Here is an 18,188-nt window from a genome sequence, read left to right on the forward strand (position 1 = left end):
CTCAGAGCGTTCGTTCGGTGTGTTGTAGTTCTTTCTGGGGGTGTTGGTACACGTACTCGGTGATAAAACTACAAATCCCGTGATAAATGCAATTACCTGCCCGCAAAATACGTCTACATTTAATAACGTATTTTTCTGGACAGAATGAGGCAGACATGCATTGTTTTATATTATTCTAAACAGTGATAAAGTCTGCACTCAATCAGCACTGCATACCTTATTATTATGACAATAGTGAAGGCTTGAAGAACTCAAATACACCATAGCTTGATGCAGTCGTGTTTATTGTCTTCGTTTCATCAGTCAAAGCATTTCTATCTTCAGTTTATCCTACATCGCTAGCTTCACATTTAGGGCTAAGGATTACTTCTCTGAGGGAAATGTGGAGTTTCTGCTCGAGGGCGCCCTCTGGCTTCCAGTATGAATGAAACGTTTGGGTGACCAAATATGAAAAATAATACTTCTCTCTAAATAAATGTATATGACAACCCATATGTTTTTCTCCAATGTACAGTTTTTGCCCCACAGTGGATGCATAAGAGGCTCATATTTCATATTAAATACATAGACTTTAAGAAATTTAATTCACAGATAAAAAGCACAGAATTTCTTTATTTTTGTATTTATTTTTTACAATAAATCTTTAGACCTTTCTAATGATTTTTAGTCATAGGCTGTCTGCATATTAACAGGTAACCCAGCAGTTTTTTTTTTGTAAAATAAGTTTTCTGTAAAATATAAATGTTATTTTATTAGTATTATTATTAAATGATTATATTTATTCTTAAATACTCTATTTTTTTTAATTTTTTTTAATAATTAAAATGTTATTGTAATGGTAATATTTCTAATTTTGTTAAATATTTGTATTTATTGAATATAATCATTATTATTAGTCTCGTTAATATATAAACATTAATATATAAAATGTTATATGCATACACTTTTAATTTGTAAAAAAAATAAAAAAATTTGCATTTTAACCAGAATAATCGCAATTAGATATCTTCCCCAAATCGTGCATCCCTAGTTTATCCTATCTCTCTAGTGCATCCCCTGTTCAATCTCTATTAGGCTATTAATATGCTGTTTTGTAATCTATTCTATTTGAGGGCAAGTTTGTTTTAGCCTATTTTCATTTTGGGCATTTGGCACGTTGTTGGCTGTGGAGGGTTACTAATGTCATTGCTTTATTGCTTTTTTATTATTTCTTTGATTTAAATAATTTTGGTAATGCATCGTATAGGTCTTAAATTTCAATCTTTATGGTCTTAAAATGTCTTAAAAAGGTCTTAAATTTGACTTTCTGAAACCTGCAAGAACCCTGAAAGAGTTAAAAGCAATGTAAACCACAAACTGAATTCGGTACTGTACTGACGGACTGACGTCAGATACTGAACGTGTTCTATTTAGCCTTATTGCCCTTGAACGATCAAATACACACATAATTATGCCTATGTCCATATTGGTGGTTATGTCTTGAGGGTCTTGAGTGAACAAGATTGGTAGACGTGTGACAGTGAATCTGCTCTTTACGGTAGGTCTTAAAGTGAAAGCAATCTAAAGCCGCGTTTCCACCGAAATTACCAGGAACTTTTTTCCCAGGAACTTTTTCTCCCCCAGACCTGCTACAATCTGCGTTTCCACCGCGGTCTAAAGTACCGGGGAGATTAGGCTAATTAGTCCGGTGACGTGGGAATGCGCGCGACTGCTTCTCCCAGTTACCGACAGACAGTAATCACTTTTGCGCGATACTGTCTGCAACAATAACAAGTGTAGGAGATGCAAGCAGCGCTGCTTTTGCTGATTATGTACACACATTACCAACACTGTTTATTTAAACGTGCACTTTCACCTGGTTTGACCATTTTAATGCAAAATGGGATGATGGGCAATCCAAAATCTGAATGTGTTGTAATAGCTCAATTCCAAAACAAAACATTTTCTATAAAAGGATAATGAGGTTTCAGTCATTCATGACAGATGTGTGAAAAGTTAATTGAATGAAAACAATAGACTGAATTAAGCAGTTGAAAGATTAGGTACTAGACTGCAAGTATTTTATTTTTTATCACAATAACATCTCTTAACATTCACAAAAAAAAAATTCACATAGTATTACAATATGCTTCATTAAATGCATAATTTTAGAGACTTCTTCCTCAAATTTGAAATGAAGCAGGACCACACTTATGGCTTCACTTAAGTTGTGGTTATAAGTTATTATACTACATTCACATATACATTTAAAAATATAATATTTGGGTTTTCTAGATATGTTTATGTGCATATTCAGAAAGACTTGCGAGCAGCAGCCCTTTTATTTGCTTCCTACACTATATGAATACAATTAGAATGTGGTTATATAGTTAGAATGTGGAAATTAAAGACACAGTGACATTTTACACATTTTACTTTATTTTAGACAGATTAGTTCTTACAAAATTAAAATAAAAGTGTGCAAAGACAAATAAATTACTAGAACAATAAAATGAAAATATAAAATGTGAAAACAACAATATAAAAAAAAGTGTATTTTTCAGTAACCTGTCCAAGAGCTGTGCCAACACGTACAATATATAAAGTACAAATGTGGTAGTGCAAATGCTTCATTCAAGCGGCTGGTCATTGTGGCTACTTCTTGAACGACTGGACAAACTGTCCAAGAACAGACAGAAACCCGGTCTGAAAGTCCCTCTGCTTTCTTCCGCTTCTGACTGGTGGAATGCCAGCTCTTGCCTCCTCATCTCTCCTCGGCCTGGCTCTCCAGTAACAGCTGAATATATTGGTCAGGCTGTTCTTGTCCATGCTGCAGGACGGCCCGGTTAGCATCCTCCATGTCCCTCAGTGCATCAAAAAAGTCACAGTCCCTTTTCCTTAAGTAGAAAACTTGCACAGAAACACATGGAAATTAATACACAAGGCAACCATGAAACAATAGAAACCATCAATTAATTATTTAAAGTGTTTTCACTACAAATAATGAACAATTGTTTGGCCAGCTTGAACAATGCCCAGTGTGCAAATTTTATCATGGGCAATTTAAGTTTACAATTAAAAACAACAAAACCATTAAGGATTACACATCAGTTTTTAAATATATACACATTTTTGTCAGCTTTATAACGTACTGGTGACCGCGGGGGAAAACACGCTGGTCTCCGTTGCCTGCAATTCATCAGGGCCACTCGTTATGTCTGGAAAAGCACGTTGAAAAAAGTTACTGCAACGTGTTTAAACACTGCAACGAGTTTAATAGATGATACCAAGATGATATATTTAACTTCAACCCACTCGGATTCCTGGATGGTTTCCAACAACGCACTAGCCGAGTCTTTCGTTACCGCTGCCCTAGAAAAGGACGGTCTGTGTCCCAGCAACGCGTCCAGGCGGTCATACCACTTGTTGATACGCCGGTCGGAACCGCTCCGGTTGTTATGATCCTTTAATTTCTTGTAATCTTGTCTTAATTTCTTCAATTTCTCTCTGCACTGTTTTCCAGTGTGACTGGAACCGAGTCGATATCTTCAGGTATACCTTTTCATTACGGGTCGCCGTTTCCAGTTCCCGCTGGATGTCCTCCTCCGCATATATGCTCAATAAAGCCTGAACCTCGTCGTCGGTCCATCGGTCGAATTTATTGTTGAACTCCATTGTTGCAAAAAAAATATTTACTGAACGCAAAACCCACAGAACTCACCTCGCAAAAGACTTGTAAATATGGCGGTGGAAAAAAAAAATAGCTGCGAGAGCTCAACCAATCAGCATGTTCAGCGCCCAAGTCCCACCCCCGAAAGTTCGCGAACTTTTCAAAAGTCCCACCTCGCAAGCAGGGCCGTTTGGAGGGGGAAATATTTACCCGGAACTTCATTTAGACCCTGGTTCCTGCGGTCGAAACACACCGAGTTCCCCCCCAAAGTTCCTGGTTCCGGGGTAAAGTTCCTGCGGTGGAAACGCGGCTTAATATAGCATATACCCGCTCGTGTCTGTCTCATTCATGTTAACCAAACAACAACAGGGAACAATACTTCAACTTAAAGCATTGTTTGTATCTGTATCTTTGTTGTATTTGTCCTATTCTGCCCTACAAAGGCAAAATACATTAACACGCTAGTGTGGAACTGAGAAAAATTACTTTAATTTTTAGTTGTCCAGCCAAATTATTATAAGTAGGACACTGGAAATCTAGCAATTAGATTTTTCAGTAATGAAAATTATCTACATAAAAAAAATCTTGAGCTCAAACTTGACTTTTGACCCCTGTTTTGAAGTTACTGTACTCTGCCTTTGTATTGTCTGCAAAATGTCACACCAAGGCAAATGGCAGTAACTTCCACATTATCAATATTTGGTTGCTGATCACTATTTACAAAATTATTATAGTAACACCTGTATAAAATCTAGTGACCATGGCATTTATTTTGGATGATTTACAATAGTTTTTTTTATATGGAGCAGTTTGGTAGCCTATTCATTGGATAGCTGACTAGACTATTTATGCTGAAGGCTGCTAGCTAGCTAAACGAAGTAGATTGCGATCTATCTAATTTGTTAGTCTAAAATGCATCTTTTGTGTTACACAATTTTTTACCTTGACCTTGATGACTGCGTTTCAAAGCCACCTCAACCATCTTTAAACGCTATTGGTAAAAACAACCACTCAACTATTTGTTTTACCTACACTTTTATTCAGGTATCATGTGTGTCAGAAGTGCTACACAGGCTACACCATAATTTAAACACAGCAAACTTTAATGGACAGTAAAACAAAGGCAAAATACCGTAACTCCAGGCCTTTTGCCTTTGTAGGGCAGCATTGTCATTTGTTTATAAGTTCTTATTTTATTACTGACTGTTTAATTGATTACTTAATTACTTGAGAACTTGTATTAAATAACTGCTTACTTTTGTGGTTCACTTGAAAGACTTTGATCGTATTTCCCACTCTAAGCGGGAACATATACCACCACAAAATCAATAATTTTGTGTGTGTGTTGTAGTTTTTTTTAAGAAGGTCTTAAGTCTTAAATTTGACTTGATGAAAGCCTGATAATGAGAACAAGATTGTAATAGAATTTTGTAAATTATTTGTGCTTTAGTTGCCCGTGTTGTTGTTAAGGGAAGAGCGCATTAAAAATGTGAATTTCCCTTTCAAACCATAGACTGTAAAAAGTAGCACGGTCGAGTTCGTGCACTTTCGCGTCCTTTTGTGCAGATGTAAATTGTAATGGGTATATGTCTGATTTATCTAATGTAGGATGCGTTTGGTTGAGTTTATTAACCTGCTAGCACCCCCCCTCCCCCCAGGATGTTCAAGTACTCGTTTTTTGAGACCTATCAATGATCGAAATGTGAAATTGGCAAAAAATGCCCGTTCCTAGTTCTTTTAAACTTTGTATTCTGTCCTAAAAAAAAATTAACGGTTTCCAAAAAATATATATCTTTTTTTAAACTGTTTTCAACATTGATAATAAAAAGAAATGTTTCTTGAGCATCAAATCATCATATTAGGGTGATTTCTGAAAGATCATGCGACTTAAGACTGGAGTAATGATGCTGAAAATTCAGCTTTGCCATCACAGTAATAAATGTTTTTTTTTTTTTATATTTTCAAATAGAAAACCGTTGTTTTAAATTGTAAAATTAAAAAAAAAATGTGTACAACATATTTGTTGTACAAGTTGCCCACTAATATCTCCATGTTTCATTGTAGATATTCTGGTTCACCCAGTCGGGAACCTAGGCGCCACCGTGACGGAGAGAAGTCTGTGCGTACAACATGGCAGGGGCCTCCACCTGGCCACCGCAATACCCCTCAGTCTGTTACCCTACAGTCAGGTCCTTCTCCTGCTCCCCCTGCAGCACCCAAACCCTCCGGGCGACCCTTGTCTCAACCTCCCCAGCGCAGCTTCCAGGGTAGTCGAGCCTCGTCTGCCCCCCACAGGACAGAAGGTAGAGGACACATGAAGCCCAGTCTAGATGGTCCGCCACCTCGAGGTGTGCGGACACAGCCTGGGGAGGGTGAAAGGGGCCCGAGGCTCAGGGGCCGTGGCTCCTATGTTGTTCACCCTGACCGTAGCCCAGCCGTGGTGGTGGAGGACATCCGCAGTGAGGAAGAAGAGGAAGAGGGTGAGATTCCAACAGCCACGACTACATACACCGCTCACCACTACAAGACGGAAAGGGAAAGGGAAAGGGAAAGGGTTCCGTCACCACGAAAGCAAGATCCAGGCCCAGTAATGGAAGGGGGCAGTGCAGCTGGTCAGGTGCGAGAATCGTCTCCGCCTCAGGAGAGGACGGTGGAGAAGAAATCGTACTCGCTTGGGCGGAGGGCGACACGAACGCGACCGTCTGATCTCGGTAAGCAGGCGTCGTTAGATGACTCTTCGCCCACAGTCCAGCAAACCCAGCCCAGCCCAGCGGCAGCAAAGAGCGAGTCGTGGCAAGAGCAAAGTGATGCAGGGACACAAGGTGGACTAACAGGGCTCGACCAGGACCTGGCCCGCCTCAGCCTGGCAGGGCAGAACTGGGCCCAGAGCCCACCCTCCTACCTGCAGGCTGAGATGAGAGGTAATAATTACTTTTTGTGTAATTATGTTTTAGAACCATTTTTAAGAAGAGTGGTTTTACATTTCCAGCATTTTTGTCCCTAACAGGCATCCGTGGTTCCATGCACATGGCGGGAGGTCCTCCACAGTACGGAAACATGGAGGATATAGTGAGTCAGCTGGTCCATCAATAATTGCCTTCTTAGACTTGTTAAAAATTGCAAAAAATAAATAGAATAGAATTGTAATTCTATTTTCAAAATGCATATTATAGATCTTATATTGCAGAAAATATGGTACATGGATAAGTTGTTCACAATAAGTTTTTTTTTTTTTTTATCATCTAAAGGTATGACTTGCATTCCAAAGGGACTTATATAATGCTATTAACGTCAAGTATGCAAAATGGATGCAAAGCGCACATTTGCTTCACTGCAAATAAATTTGTTTAGGCCTGGTGTTTAATCAATGACACTATAGTTAGTTGAGTTCTGAATACCGTTAAATGTAAAGGATTTATTGTGGAGTGAGGGGAATGTTTATTAAAAAAATGTATATGGAAAAAAAACCAGGTGCCGATTAGAGATAAATTTCAGCCTTGAATTTCACCAGTTATTTCTTGTTATCAGGGTGTTGGTGGTGGCCGGGCTAAGCGGTATTCATCACAGCGCCAGAGGCCAGTTCCTGAGCCTGCGCCCATGCACATAGGAGTCATGGAGGGCCATTATTATGAACCCAGTGAGTGCAGTACTCCTTTTTTTTGTTTTGTTAAATGGGTCATGTGTGTGCCCTAAATTCAACTACTGAATATAGTAATATTTATTTATTTATATTTATGGTGATCATGCAGGCAAGATATATGTAGGGACTACAGTGGAAAATTAGCCAAGTTGGCTAAACTGGCACATTTGTATAAATGTTTATTAATGTGCACTGTCCCTGTAACTCTAAACTGTATAAATTAATAAAAACATTGACTATCATTTCTTCATGCAGTGTCTTTCCAGGGACCAATCTACACGCATGGGGACAGTCCAGCAGCCCTGCCCCCTCAAGGCATGCTTGTTCAACCTGAGATGCACCTGCCACACCCCACCCACCCCGGACACCCTGGTGAGAGATGTGAACATCTGCTTAAAGTTGACTCTTTGCTAGATGCCTTTTATTTATTGATTTATTATTCGGAATAAGTGAAAAGACTGAATAAATTTAACCGATCAATGACGTTTTTGATGACGCAATCAAATATAGCAACCAGCGCGTGTGAGCGAGAGGCACGCACGCTTCTAAATGCAGCAAACATATCAGAAGTGTGGAAGCATTAAAGGGTCCGAGATGGCCGTTTGCAGACACTGTCTGAGCACCCTCAAATGCAAACAAGAGCACCCTCAGTTGATACTGTAATATATTGGCAAATTCTCCAGTGCATATTTGTGTCTGTAGAACGTCAAATGTATCCATTTACAACGTGTTTCTGCAGCGGTGACAGGCTCGCAAAACCTCTCATGAACAAACAAACTTGCGTCGATTCGTGTCTACACTTTGTTTGTAAGATATTTATTATGCATTGTTAGCAGCTTCATTGAACTTTGTACTTTGAGATTGCGATGAACTGGCATAGCGACAGCGTTTAGTGATCGTTAGGGATGTAACGATTCACTCAACTCACGATGCGATACGATTCACGATACGATTTTCTCACAGTTTTTTTTTACAAAATGAGATTTAAAATGAGATCCTTTTATTTCTCAGACCAAATTCCATATTTCTTTGTAAAATTTAAATGATTATTTCAATTTTAAAACAAATCTTCAAAAAGTCCCTTCAAGGAGATCTTCCAATGGTGTTTTCTTGGGAGGAGGTTGTTTTAGCTTCACCCTCATCCTGCACTGAGGAATAGCAAAAATGAAAAGACTAGGTAAAATTGAATTAGCCTACAAGGGTTTCAAATTGTTATAAAGGCAATATTTTAATTATAATTTGTATCATTACACTTGCAAGAGTTAGAGAAACAGAACACATTTAGATAAATATGCCATAATAATCAACGCATTATTGAAAGAAAAAAAAAATCTATGTACACATTTAAAGGAGGAGATAGTAAAATAAATACAACACTTGGTTCTGCAACAGCACACATTTCTCCTTCAGTCTGTCAAGTACATCCTCACGCTGGTCTTTCCCTTGATGAGAAAGGGCCTGTGGAATTAATTTACTACGATTTCCGTGGCAATCGCCCTCGACGCCGCGAGTGGGGCTGCAAATCCGCCGGTGTGGTTTGGCCTATTATCTTTTACATGCAGACGGCGGTGACTGAAGCCTCTCACTGTGGTGATTATTAGTCTTCGGAAAGTCAAAATGCCGCCACACCTCCGATTTGAATGAGTCAATGTAATCTAAGTGCTTTTGTCGTCACCATGCTTCTGTTTGACAAAACAGCACTGACAGCTCACGCCCAACTTCCGAATGAACTGAAAACATTAGCTTATTTCACTCTTCTTCGAGCCAGTGTGCACGCACAGTCCGTAATGCTAGCTACAAATTGCTCGTTGCTATCGTGCCTGTAAAGTGAGGCTGTTTAAAGCGTATCATGATTCGTTTAACATCTCAACCGACTTGAAGCGGTCTTGGCTCGCTTTCGAGTCTACAGTCTATATAATCCATTGAATAAAACTATTGTTTTACATGTTGCAAAAAGGATTAATGGCCAATTGCATGGAAGTGACAAGGTGAAATAGTAACGCATTAAAGCAATTTAAAGGTCCTGTTCTTCGTGATCCCATTTTTCAAACTTTAGTTAGTGTGTAATGTTGCTGTTAGAGCATAAATAATACCTGTAAAATTATAAATCTCAAAGTTCAATTCCAAGCGAGATATTTTATTTAAAAGAAGTTCCCTTTCAAAGCCTACAGCGAACGGCCGGTTTGGACTACATCCCTATACATCCTGCTTTAATGACGTCAGTAGAACAGTTTGTCGACTAACCTCCGCCCACAAGAATACGCAGAAAAGGGGGCGTGGTCTTGTTGCTCTTCCATGTGGAGAAGAGGAAGTGTTGCGTTTGTAGTGTGTCGAGACGCTGTTATTTTCATCCCGGAGTCAAATCACCTTTGTTTGGCCTTCAGGGACGCTGTACTTTGAGCGCATGCATCTCCCCGTTATGGTAATAGGCGTGACTTTTCCGGGCAACGTGCCCTAAGCAGCTGTCGAATCACAACACGGGAACCGCTGGCACAATCAGAACTCGTTACGTATTTCTGAAGGAGGGACTTCATAGAATAAGGAAATACTCAAGCTGTTTTTAGGACCGTGAAAACAGCGGTATACAGATAAGTAAATTGTGTGGAAAATACTGTTTTTTTACACACGAAACATGAACACATGTTATATTACTGTAAACACAATCAAAGCTTCAAAAAAACTGGAAAAACGGGACCTTTTAAAGGCAGACTAATAGATTAATAGAAAAATTAGTTGCAAAATATTTTTGAAATTCTAAATAATCTTATGTCTCTCTGTACACTCACTGCTGTGGTGGAGCCGTTGCTTAGCCTACATCTGCACTTTAATAGTGATTTTGATTATGATACCTGTAGGCATCTATGCCTAAGATAAGATGGCCAAATGATTTTTTTAAATTTTAAGTTATATTGTGCTTTGTTTGTATAGTGTCTGCTGAAATGCTAAAAAATGTTCAGTGTTAAATAAATATTTTTAAATTGTAGTTTTGTAAAAAAAAAAAAAAAAAAATCTTTAAAAAGAAGCAAGACAAAATGATAAAAAGCTAGTTTTTACTATTTAATTTATGCAATGGTGAAAAAATTGGCAAAATAAATGGAAAAAAAATCGAAAAATCGCATTCGGCTTCGGCCAAGTGTTATATTATTATTATTATTATTATTATTATTATTCGGCTGTGGCCAAGAATTTTCATTTCGGTGCATCCCTAATTTTTATTAATTTATATGTTAGCTCGATCTTGAAATGACTTGACTTATGTCTGGTGATGTATGCAGGACTTCTGCAATCATTTTGTCTCCTTAAACCCTGGCCCTTTCTAACAATCGACAGCAAGCTCGCATTTAGATCTGCCTTAATCTAAACATCCAATGGATAGAAGCAAACCTAGAAATTTTGATTTGACTGTCATTTATGCATGATCCCTCATTTGTGTTGATTTTTAAAGTGTACCTATTATGCTATTTTAAAGTTTCCTAATTCAGTTTTGGAGGTCTCCAACAACAGGTTTACATGCATCAAAGGTCAAAACTCTTCTCATAATATACATTGCACATCACCACAATGTTCAAAGATTTTCAAACGACTCGATGGGTGAATTAGTCTCCCTAAATCCCCCCCTTTTTTGCAAGCTGCTCTGCTCTGATTGGTGAAATGGCCCTGTCTGTTGTGATTGGTCTACCGCATACAGCGCGTATTTCGGAAACAAACGCCCATTACCATTACTGAACTCCGGAAGCTTCCTAAAGCTCAGCGATAGTACACACTGTGTATAATACTGTGTCAATTTTACATCAATCCCAGCGCGAATCAACGATGAAACATTGGAAGAACTAGTTATTCAACCCAAACCTTGAGCAGGATGTGTTGAGGTACATTGAGATGTTTCAACTGTAATTCCCCACCATCAGCATTAGCAAGTGTGCGTCCATCAACAAACCTGTGTGTGTTTCTAATGTATTGCGGTGCACATGCAGGAACTGTATCAATAACAGCACATACATTAGCCCAGCACTAACCTGAATGACTTATGTAACAACAAAGGTTGCATAACAAATCTTGCTCCATCCTTTATCTTTACTCAAAGTAGTAAGAATGACAGACAGTCTGCTTTAATAGACAGTTTTAGGTAAAACTGCAGCCCACAGCTGATTTACAGTAGTATTTCAGTAAGACCGTAATAATGTGAGTTAGCCTTATACAATATGAAACACAACAGATTGTAGAGCACAGCGTCTTCTCGACATGATGCTATCCAGTATCCGCTGCAGAGTTTGCGGTGGTTCGATGTTTCCCTGGTGTCTGCGCACGCAATAAGTCTACGGGCAGTATGCTAATGTTTCAGCTTGACGTCACAATGAAACTGCTTGTGTTTCTTTAAATAAAAAATAAAAAAACATTTGTTTAATTGACTCAGAGTTGACTCTTACTTTTGAGAGACAATGCCTTTATATACTTTCAGATTTAAAACTTTGCAGGATGTTTTCATTCACTTAGAACTATGTTACACACTACATGAAAGGTAATTTTCAAAAATCCATAATAGGGGCACTTTAATGCCCTAAATGGAATGTAATTTCAACATTAACGTTTCGAATGTTTTCTGTGCTTCAGGTATGCATCCGCACCAGTCGGGAGGGCCCATGCCCAATCCGGCTATTTACGCTGCCCCACCTGTTGCTTTGTCACCTGGGCAACCGCCTCCACAGCAGCTGCTACCCCCACCCTTCTACCCTCCACCAGGTGTCATGACTTTTGGGAACACCAATTACCCGTACCCAGCCGGAGCTACGCTACCTCCAATGTACCCCAACCCCCAGGTGAGCCTGTTTGACTGTAAGTAAGTGTTATTTGCATCCTGTGATCAGTGCTGGGTGGATTACTTACAAATTGTAGTCCATTACTGAATACAAATTACATTTGACAATTGTAGTTAGTAATGTTACACATTTTAAGTAACATAATCTGACTACTTTTGGATTGGTTTCAGATTACTTTTCACATAGATATGAATAGGCTAATATTGTACCATATTAATATAAAAATGCAAAGAGAAAGAAAATGTATTCCATTCTGCAGGTTAATTGATAAAAAGCTTATAATAAATTTGTTCTTAAATGATAAATTAAAATAAAACGCTTTACTAAAACTATGAAATATTAATTGTTTATTGCAGTGTGGCTTCTCAATTGTGTAATTATAGCCGGTATTCGATGTTCAAATTTGGGATTCAAATATTGTTGTTGTTTTTTCCGCACACCTGGTATCCCACTCGAAACGGTCCTCATTCGCGCTTGAATATGTTTATACTATAAAATCTGGCGAAATACAAGGTTTTTTTTTTTTTTACACAATTATCGTATAGCCTAGCCAAAAGTTGAATAGGAATCCGATTCTAGTTATACTTAATAAATATATTTGCTTCTTCTTAGTCTAAGTGTTCCCTGCCAGGCTGCAACCTCTGTCTAGAGCACACAACTACACGAGCTTGTATGGTAGAAGCGCATGCCTGAGCTTGCATTTTGGGCAGGGCTCAACATAAAAAAAAATTTGCACTGGCCCCTGGGGCCGGCAAAAAATAAATAATAAAAATATAGAAGGGGCCCTGGGGCCAGTAGATCAGAGTTTTGCTGGCCCCTTCTATATTTTTATTGGCCCTGAAAGAAATATAAGGAAAACTTTTCCATTAAGCTGTATGTATTGTATACATTAGGATTAATCAATGTAGCAAATGGAGTACATGAATTAAAAACTAGAGAGCCCCTGGAGACTAGTGATGCACCGATCATGATTTTACATGGCCGATTCCGATACCGATTTCCGTTTTTTTTTTTTTACACAATAAAGTAATGAAAGTATACATGAACAAGATGTTTTTTTGGTATTTGACAGGCAAAATTGGCTTTTGGCTAATGAAAACAAGTCCGCAATCTGAAATTAACAGGAAATTTAATTGGAAATTAAAAGGCTGAAAGGTGAAATTAAAGGCAACAACTGCATATTCTGCAATCCAAACAAAGATGTTACTTAAATCAGCATTTGTTTTTAAATTCAGTGTAAAGAAAAAGTCTTTACCAGTGAAATTAAATAAAACCAAAGTATATAATTGTTCCAAAATGTTAAATCAAATAATGTTTAGTGCAACGAAAAAAACTAAGATGCTACAGCAGGTGCTTTTTAAATCAAATTAAGTCAATGTAATTTTAAGGTAAAATAAAAGGTAACACTTTAGAATAATGGTCATTAGTTAACATTAGTTAATGTACTAACTAACTAACATGAACTAACTATGAGCACTACATTTGTTACTGTATTTGTTCATCTTTGTTAACGTTAGTTAATATAAATACAGCTATTCATGGTTTGTTCATGTTAGTTCACAGTGCATTAACTAATGTTAACAAGATTTTAATAATGCAGTTATCTCTCATTAGTAAATGTTGAAATTAACATTAACAAAGATTAATAAATGCTTTATAAGTGCAGTTCATTATTAGTTAATGTTAACTAATGTAGTTAACTAATGTTAACTAATGACCGTTATTCTAAAGTGTTACCAAATATAAATGATCATCCTATAGGCTACAGAACTGATAGTATTTCATTTCTAAAGTGCATGCATGTTCTTCTTTAGGCTACAAAAATAAGTATTTCGGCTTTGTCACAAGTTAGTCTGTTTTGTTCTCATCCGATCCAACACGTGAGAAGCTGAGCTGAACAAACGCTCACTATCTACGCTTGTACAGGGCGCAGAGAGGTAAGCTCGCGCAACTTCAGCTCGCGCAGGAAAGCAGGAAACACTTGTGTGTTACCGTTTGTAACACACAAGTGACATGTTCGCGAATGATTGCAATATAGGCGTATGTGCACGTGGGCGCACTTCCGGATAAATCGGCCGAAAAATACAAAGAAAACCGGTTCCGGTTTTTGGCCGGTCAACCGGTGCATCCCTACTGGAGACATACAAAAATAACCAAATTGTATAACCATTAATTGTTTATCATATATATATATATATATATATATATATATTGTTTTATATATATGAACAATTAACAAAGATACACATTTATAGAAGATATTTTTGGCTTCATTTAGCCGTAGTCACGTGACCGGTGTTTTGAATCACATTTCGGATCGCTCGACTCGAAACATCTGCTAAGCTTCGGAACTACAGTTTTGCGTCAGCCATCCCTGACGTGCACATGAAACCGAAAGTATAATTTACTCGTCTCGACTCGGTCTGTTTCGGAGCGCGCGCGCTGCCTTTGGAATGGCACCCAAATTCAGTCATGACACAAGTCAAGCACTCGCACTTTGGATCTATCATTTTATGAGCAAAGTTACGTTGATATATTAGCTAGCTAGTTGAATAACTTACCTTCGACATGCTACATCGGTGAGGTACTGAGAGCCAACGTCTTCGCCATTCTTCTTGAGAAGAGCGACCGTTCTCTCGTAGGCAGTAAAGGGGAGCTCACTCTTCACGATATGGTAAGCAGTGTTTATTAACTTCACCATACGCTGGATTGTGTCATTGGCTCGTTGTGTCCAGTAATGAAGTGGCCCAGCTGATGGGTTGTCCACCACTCGCTTTGCCAACACACACTGTAAATGTTGGCAGATTTTTTTCGTGGGCATCTAAGGCCTGTTTTCTGTAGTTTTGTGTTCACTTGTAAAATGACCCGGCCTGGTCGGCTTTTGTTGGAAATTGTCGGCAAACTAAACAGTACATGCCCTCGTCGCCTTTATCCACCCAAGTGTACTGTGTTTTCCATGACACAAGGAAAGTTCTCTTTCTCTTATCAGCCTCGTAGTTCTTTGCCATTTTAATACGTAATAAAAAAAATTTAAGTAACATTGACACTCTTCGCGCCACTGGGTATGATGTTTGTTTTGCCTTTGCGGATGGCAAATCACTGGCTCGCGCGGGCCAGTGATTGGCCATTCAACTAGCCCGACATACTCTTTTCTGGCCCCGGGCCATTGCTTATGTCGAGCCCTGCTTTTGGGTTAAGCCGTTGGTTTGACTTTGGGCAAAATAGAATAAAAAAATGTATTAACCTTTTTCCCTGTTCGGGATGTTACGGTGAGAGAACTTTCCCTCACGTCACATTACAGTGCCTGTGCACTGTGCGGTCGTGAAAGAATGAAAATGCGCAGACGTGCACATTTTTAGTTTCGGTTTTGCATTAGGCTATAGGTTGCTTGAATGGTGGGTTCTATTATTATTAAATGAAAAACACGAAAACGGTACAATGACTAGAGTTGTTCCGATTCCGATACCAGTATCAGAAATCTCACCGATACCACAACTAATTCTGGCATCGATATCGGCGAGTACTTGAACCCATGTACTGATCCGATACCATTTTCTTAAATAAGACCTAGTTATTATGACTGCTAGCATTGCCTAACTGCTGCACGGTTCTTCTACGCTGCTCAGAATGCATTACAAACACAGGAAGTGCCACAAGCAACCACTGTTTAGAGCAGCGAAGAAGAAATGAAAAGGCGTTAGCAGTATGCTAACCAAATCTTCCGCAATCATCTTGTCATTCAGATTCTCACTCTCGTGATGAATGAAATCTGACTCTCGTTCGGCTCACGCTGCACTTTCAGTTTTTAATTCTATAACTGAACTAAATAATTTTTTTACTACTATAAAATATCAACAACGGTGGGCACGGTGCTGCAGTGGGTATTGGGCAAGTGGTTATGCCTGAACACCGGTAACACAGACTATCACACCAAGCCTATTACACGTTATTATCAATCAAAATAAATCTACTGCAAAATATAGGAGCTTGTAACCGAACTGTGTGTTTTGTATCACTAGTGCAGTGTCCGTTCTCGGAGCATATAAGCCCTGCCCGCTTACATATAAGAGGCGCGCCACTTCTCGAGATTCCTGCCTTTATTAGAGAGAAGAATATGTTCAGCCCCCTCCCTCCGAAGCTTTGAATATTCGGTGTTGATTACTACCAAAGCTTCGAAGCTCAAAAAATGGTATTCGGAAAACAACCGTAGCAATTTCAAATGTATGGATTTGTCGGAACATATAAAAGCAATAGGCTTTTTTTCCCCATTTTTTTTATAAAGGAAAATTTAATAAATTAAAGTTAAAATAATAAAAGAATCAGACAATTATGAATAATTTACTGCAATTGTAAAATGAAATGGCTAATATTCTTTTATCTAATCACATAATCCAGATGACATGTAGTCAGTTACTACCCAGCACTGCCTGTGACACTCCACTAGTAAGTATCTCAGGATTTTTGTGCTTCTCTGCATGCTTGTCTCTCTCCAGGCACAGTCACAGGTCTACGGTGGTGTGACGTACTACGACACGATACAGCAGCAAGCTCAACCCAAACGCTCCCCGCCCCGACGTTCCTCTCATCCCGTTACAGTTAGACCTCCCCCTCCTGAGGTAACAGCATATTACATTCAGCCAGGAGAGATCAATCAGGTGATTTTTTCTAATGGGGGATGCACAAAATATTCCTACCATATTGGTTTTACTGCTGATATTATAGTTTGTTCAGTATTGGATATTTAATTATGCATGTTCATTTACCTTGACCTTCATTTAATTATCTAACACTCCCTTAAAGTTGATCTTTAAAAACACTAACAACTTAACACTGTAAAATGCAAATCTCTAAATGAACATACATTTGTCATGTATTTGCCATTTTGAGCACATTGTTCCACAAAGAGGACATTCTGTATAACCGATCTGAGGCGGCATTGGTGACGTTATATTTGATTTTATACAATAATTAATTTGATTTAAATGATCAATCACGTCGACTCATTTTATAATCCTATAGCCCTTTATTTAATTAAAAACCCTTCTTATTAATTTGGTGAGGAAGATTGCGTTTTGAGCAGTATTTGCACACCCGGTCATGTCGGCTATAAGCCACTGCAGTAGACGGATACTGCAGTATTAAGGCTAACGATTAATATATATATAATGCACACGCGCATACATACTATACACTAGGGATGCAACAATACAGTTAGTCCATGGTTCAATAAATACCTCGTTTTTTTTTTTTTAACCATGGTCTTCGGTTCTGAATGATTTTTGTTATTCTATTCTTAGGTGACCGGAACAGCAAGGGGTTAAGGGAAAAAAGGACTATTAAAGACTTTTGTACTTAAAAGAAAAAACCCTTGTACACATTCCTAGGTGTTTGTATAATATAAAATAAATATAAAGATTAACACTGGCTGCTCAGAGCTGTACAGCAGCATTCAAGTATGAAATTGAATGAATAAATGTAAAAATAAAACACTACATAGACTTCACTATAAAATATACATTGATTGGTCTTAAAGCTACTGTATTAAAGTTTTTCTCTCAAGAGCAGTGAGTTTTCTGTCTTTTGTTGTTTTATTAACATTTAAAGGGATAGTTAACTCAAAAATTTAAATTCTGTCATCGATTACTTGCGCTCAAGCTGTTTTAAACCTGAATAAAGTGCGTCTGTTGAACAAAAACATTTTTTAAAGAAGTCCCTGTTGACTTCCATTGTAGGAAAGAATACTGTGGAAGTCAATGGCTAACGTCAACTCTGGTTACCAACATTAATCAAAATATCTTCTGTGTTCAACAGAAGAAATCAATACAGGTTTGGAACAACATTAGAGTAAGTAAATAATGACAGAATTGTAATTTTGAGGTAAACTGTACTTTCACTTTAGACATAACCGACTGTGTTTATGCTAACCTTGTGTGTATTTGACCGTATTGGCGCAGCAAGATTTAGTCCAGTAATCACGTCCTGTTTGACAGGCTTTTAGTGTGCTCCTGCTTAAGAAAAGCCCTTTTTAAAACCGTGCACAAGCACATGAATGAAATGTTTAACTGGCAAGGCTTTAAAACGC

At 38.2% G+C, this 18,188-nt stretch overlaps 1 protein-coding gene across 4 annotated transcripts in view; it reads left to right on the plus strand.

Annotated features, from left to right (window-relative positions):
* The window catches only part of casc3 (casc3 exon junction complex subunit), a 32,132-nt gene that overhangs the window by 11,923 nt on the left and 2,021 nt on the right, over window positions 1-18,188 (plus strand). The window contains exons 7-12 of one of the 4 annotated variants that reach the window (XR_013817314.1): window positions 5,714-6,570; window positions 6,657-6,718; window positions 7,178-7,286; window positions 7,545-7,661; window positions 11,901-12,106; window positions 16,563-16,761. Coding sequence is in view for 3 of the 4 variants with exons in the window: in XM_079827076.1 (XP_079683202.1) it covers window positions 5,714-6,570; window positions 6,657-6,718; window positions 7,178-7,286; window positions 7,545-7,661; window positions 11,901-12,106; window positions 16,600-16,761 (1,513 nt within the window). In the remaining variant the exon portion in view is untranslated. The remainder of the gene's footprint in view (window positions 1-5,713; window positions 6,571-6,656; window positions 6,719-7,177; window positions 7,287-7,544; window positions 7,662-11,900; window positions 12,107-16,562; window positions 16,762-18,188) is intronic. The other 3 variants (XM_079827078.1, XM_079827077.1, XM_079827076.1) reach the window with 3 other exon arrangements.

The sequence above is a fragment of the Gobio gobio genome, assembly GCF_949357685.1.
Source record: "Gobio gobio genome assembly, chromosome: 1".
NCBI classification, from domain to species: Eukaryota; Metazoa; Chordata; class Actinopteri; order Cypriniformes; family Gobionidae; genus Gobio; species Gobio gobio.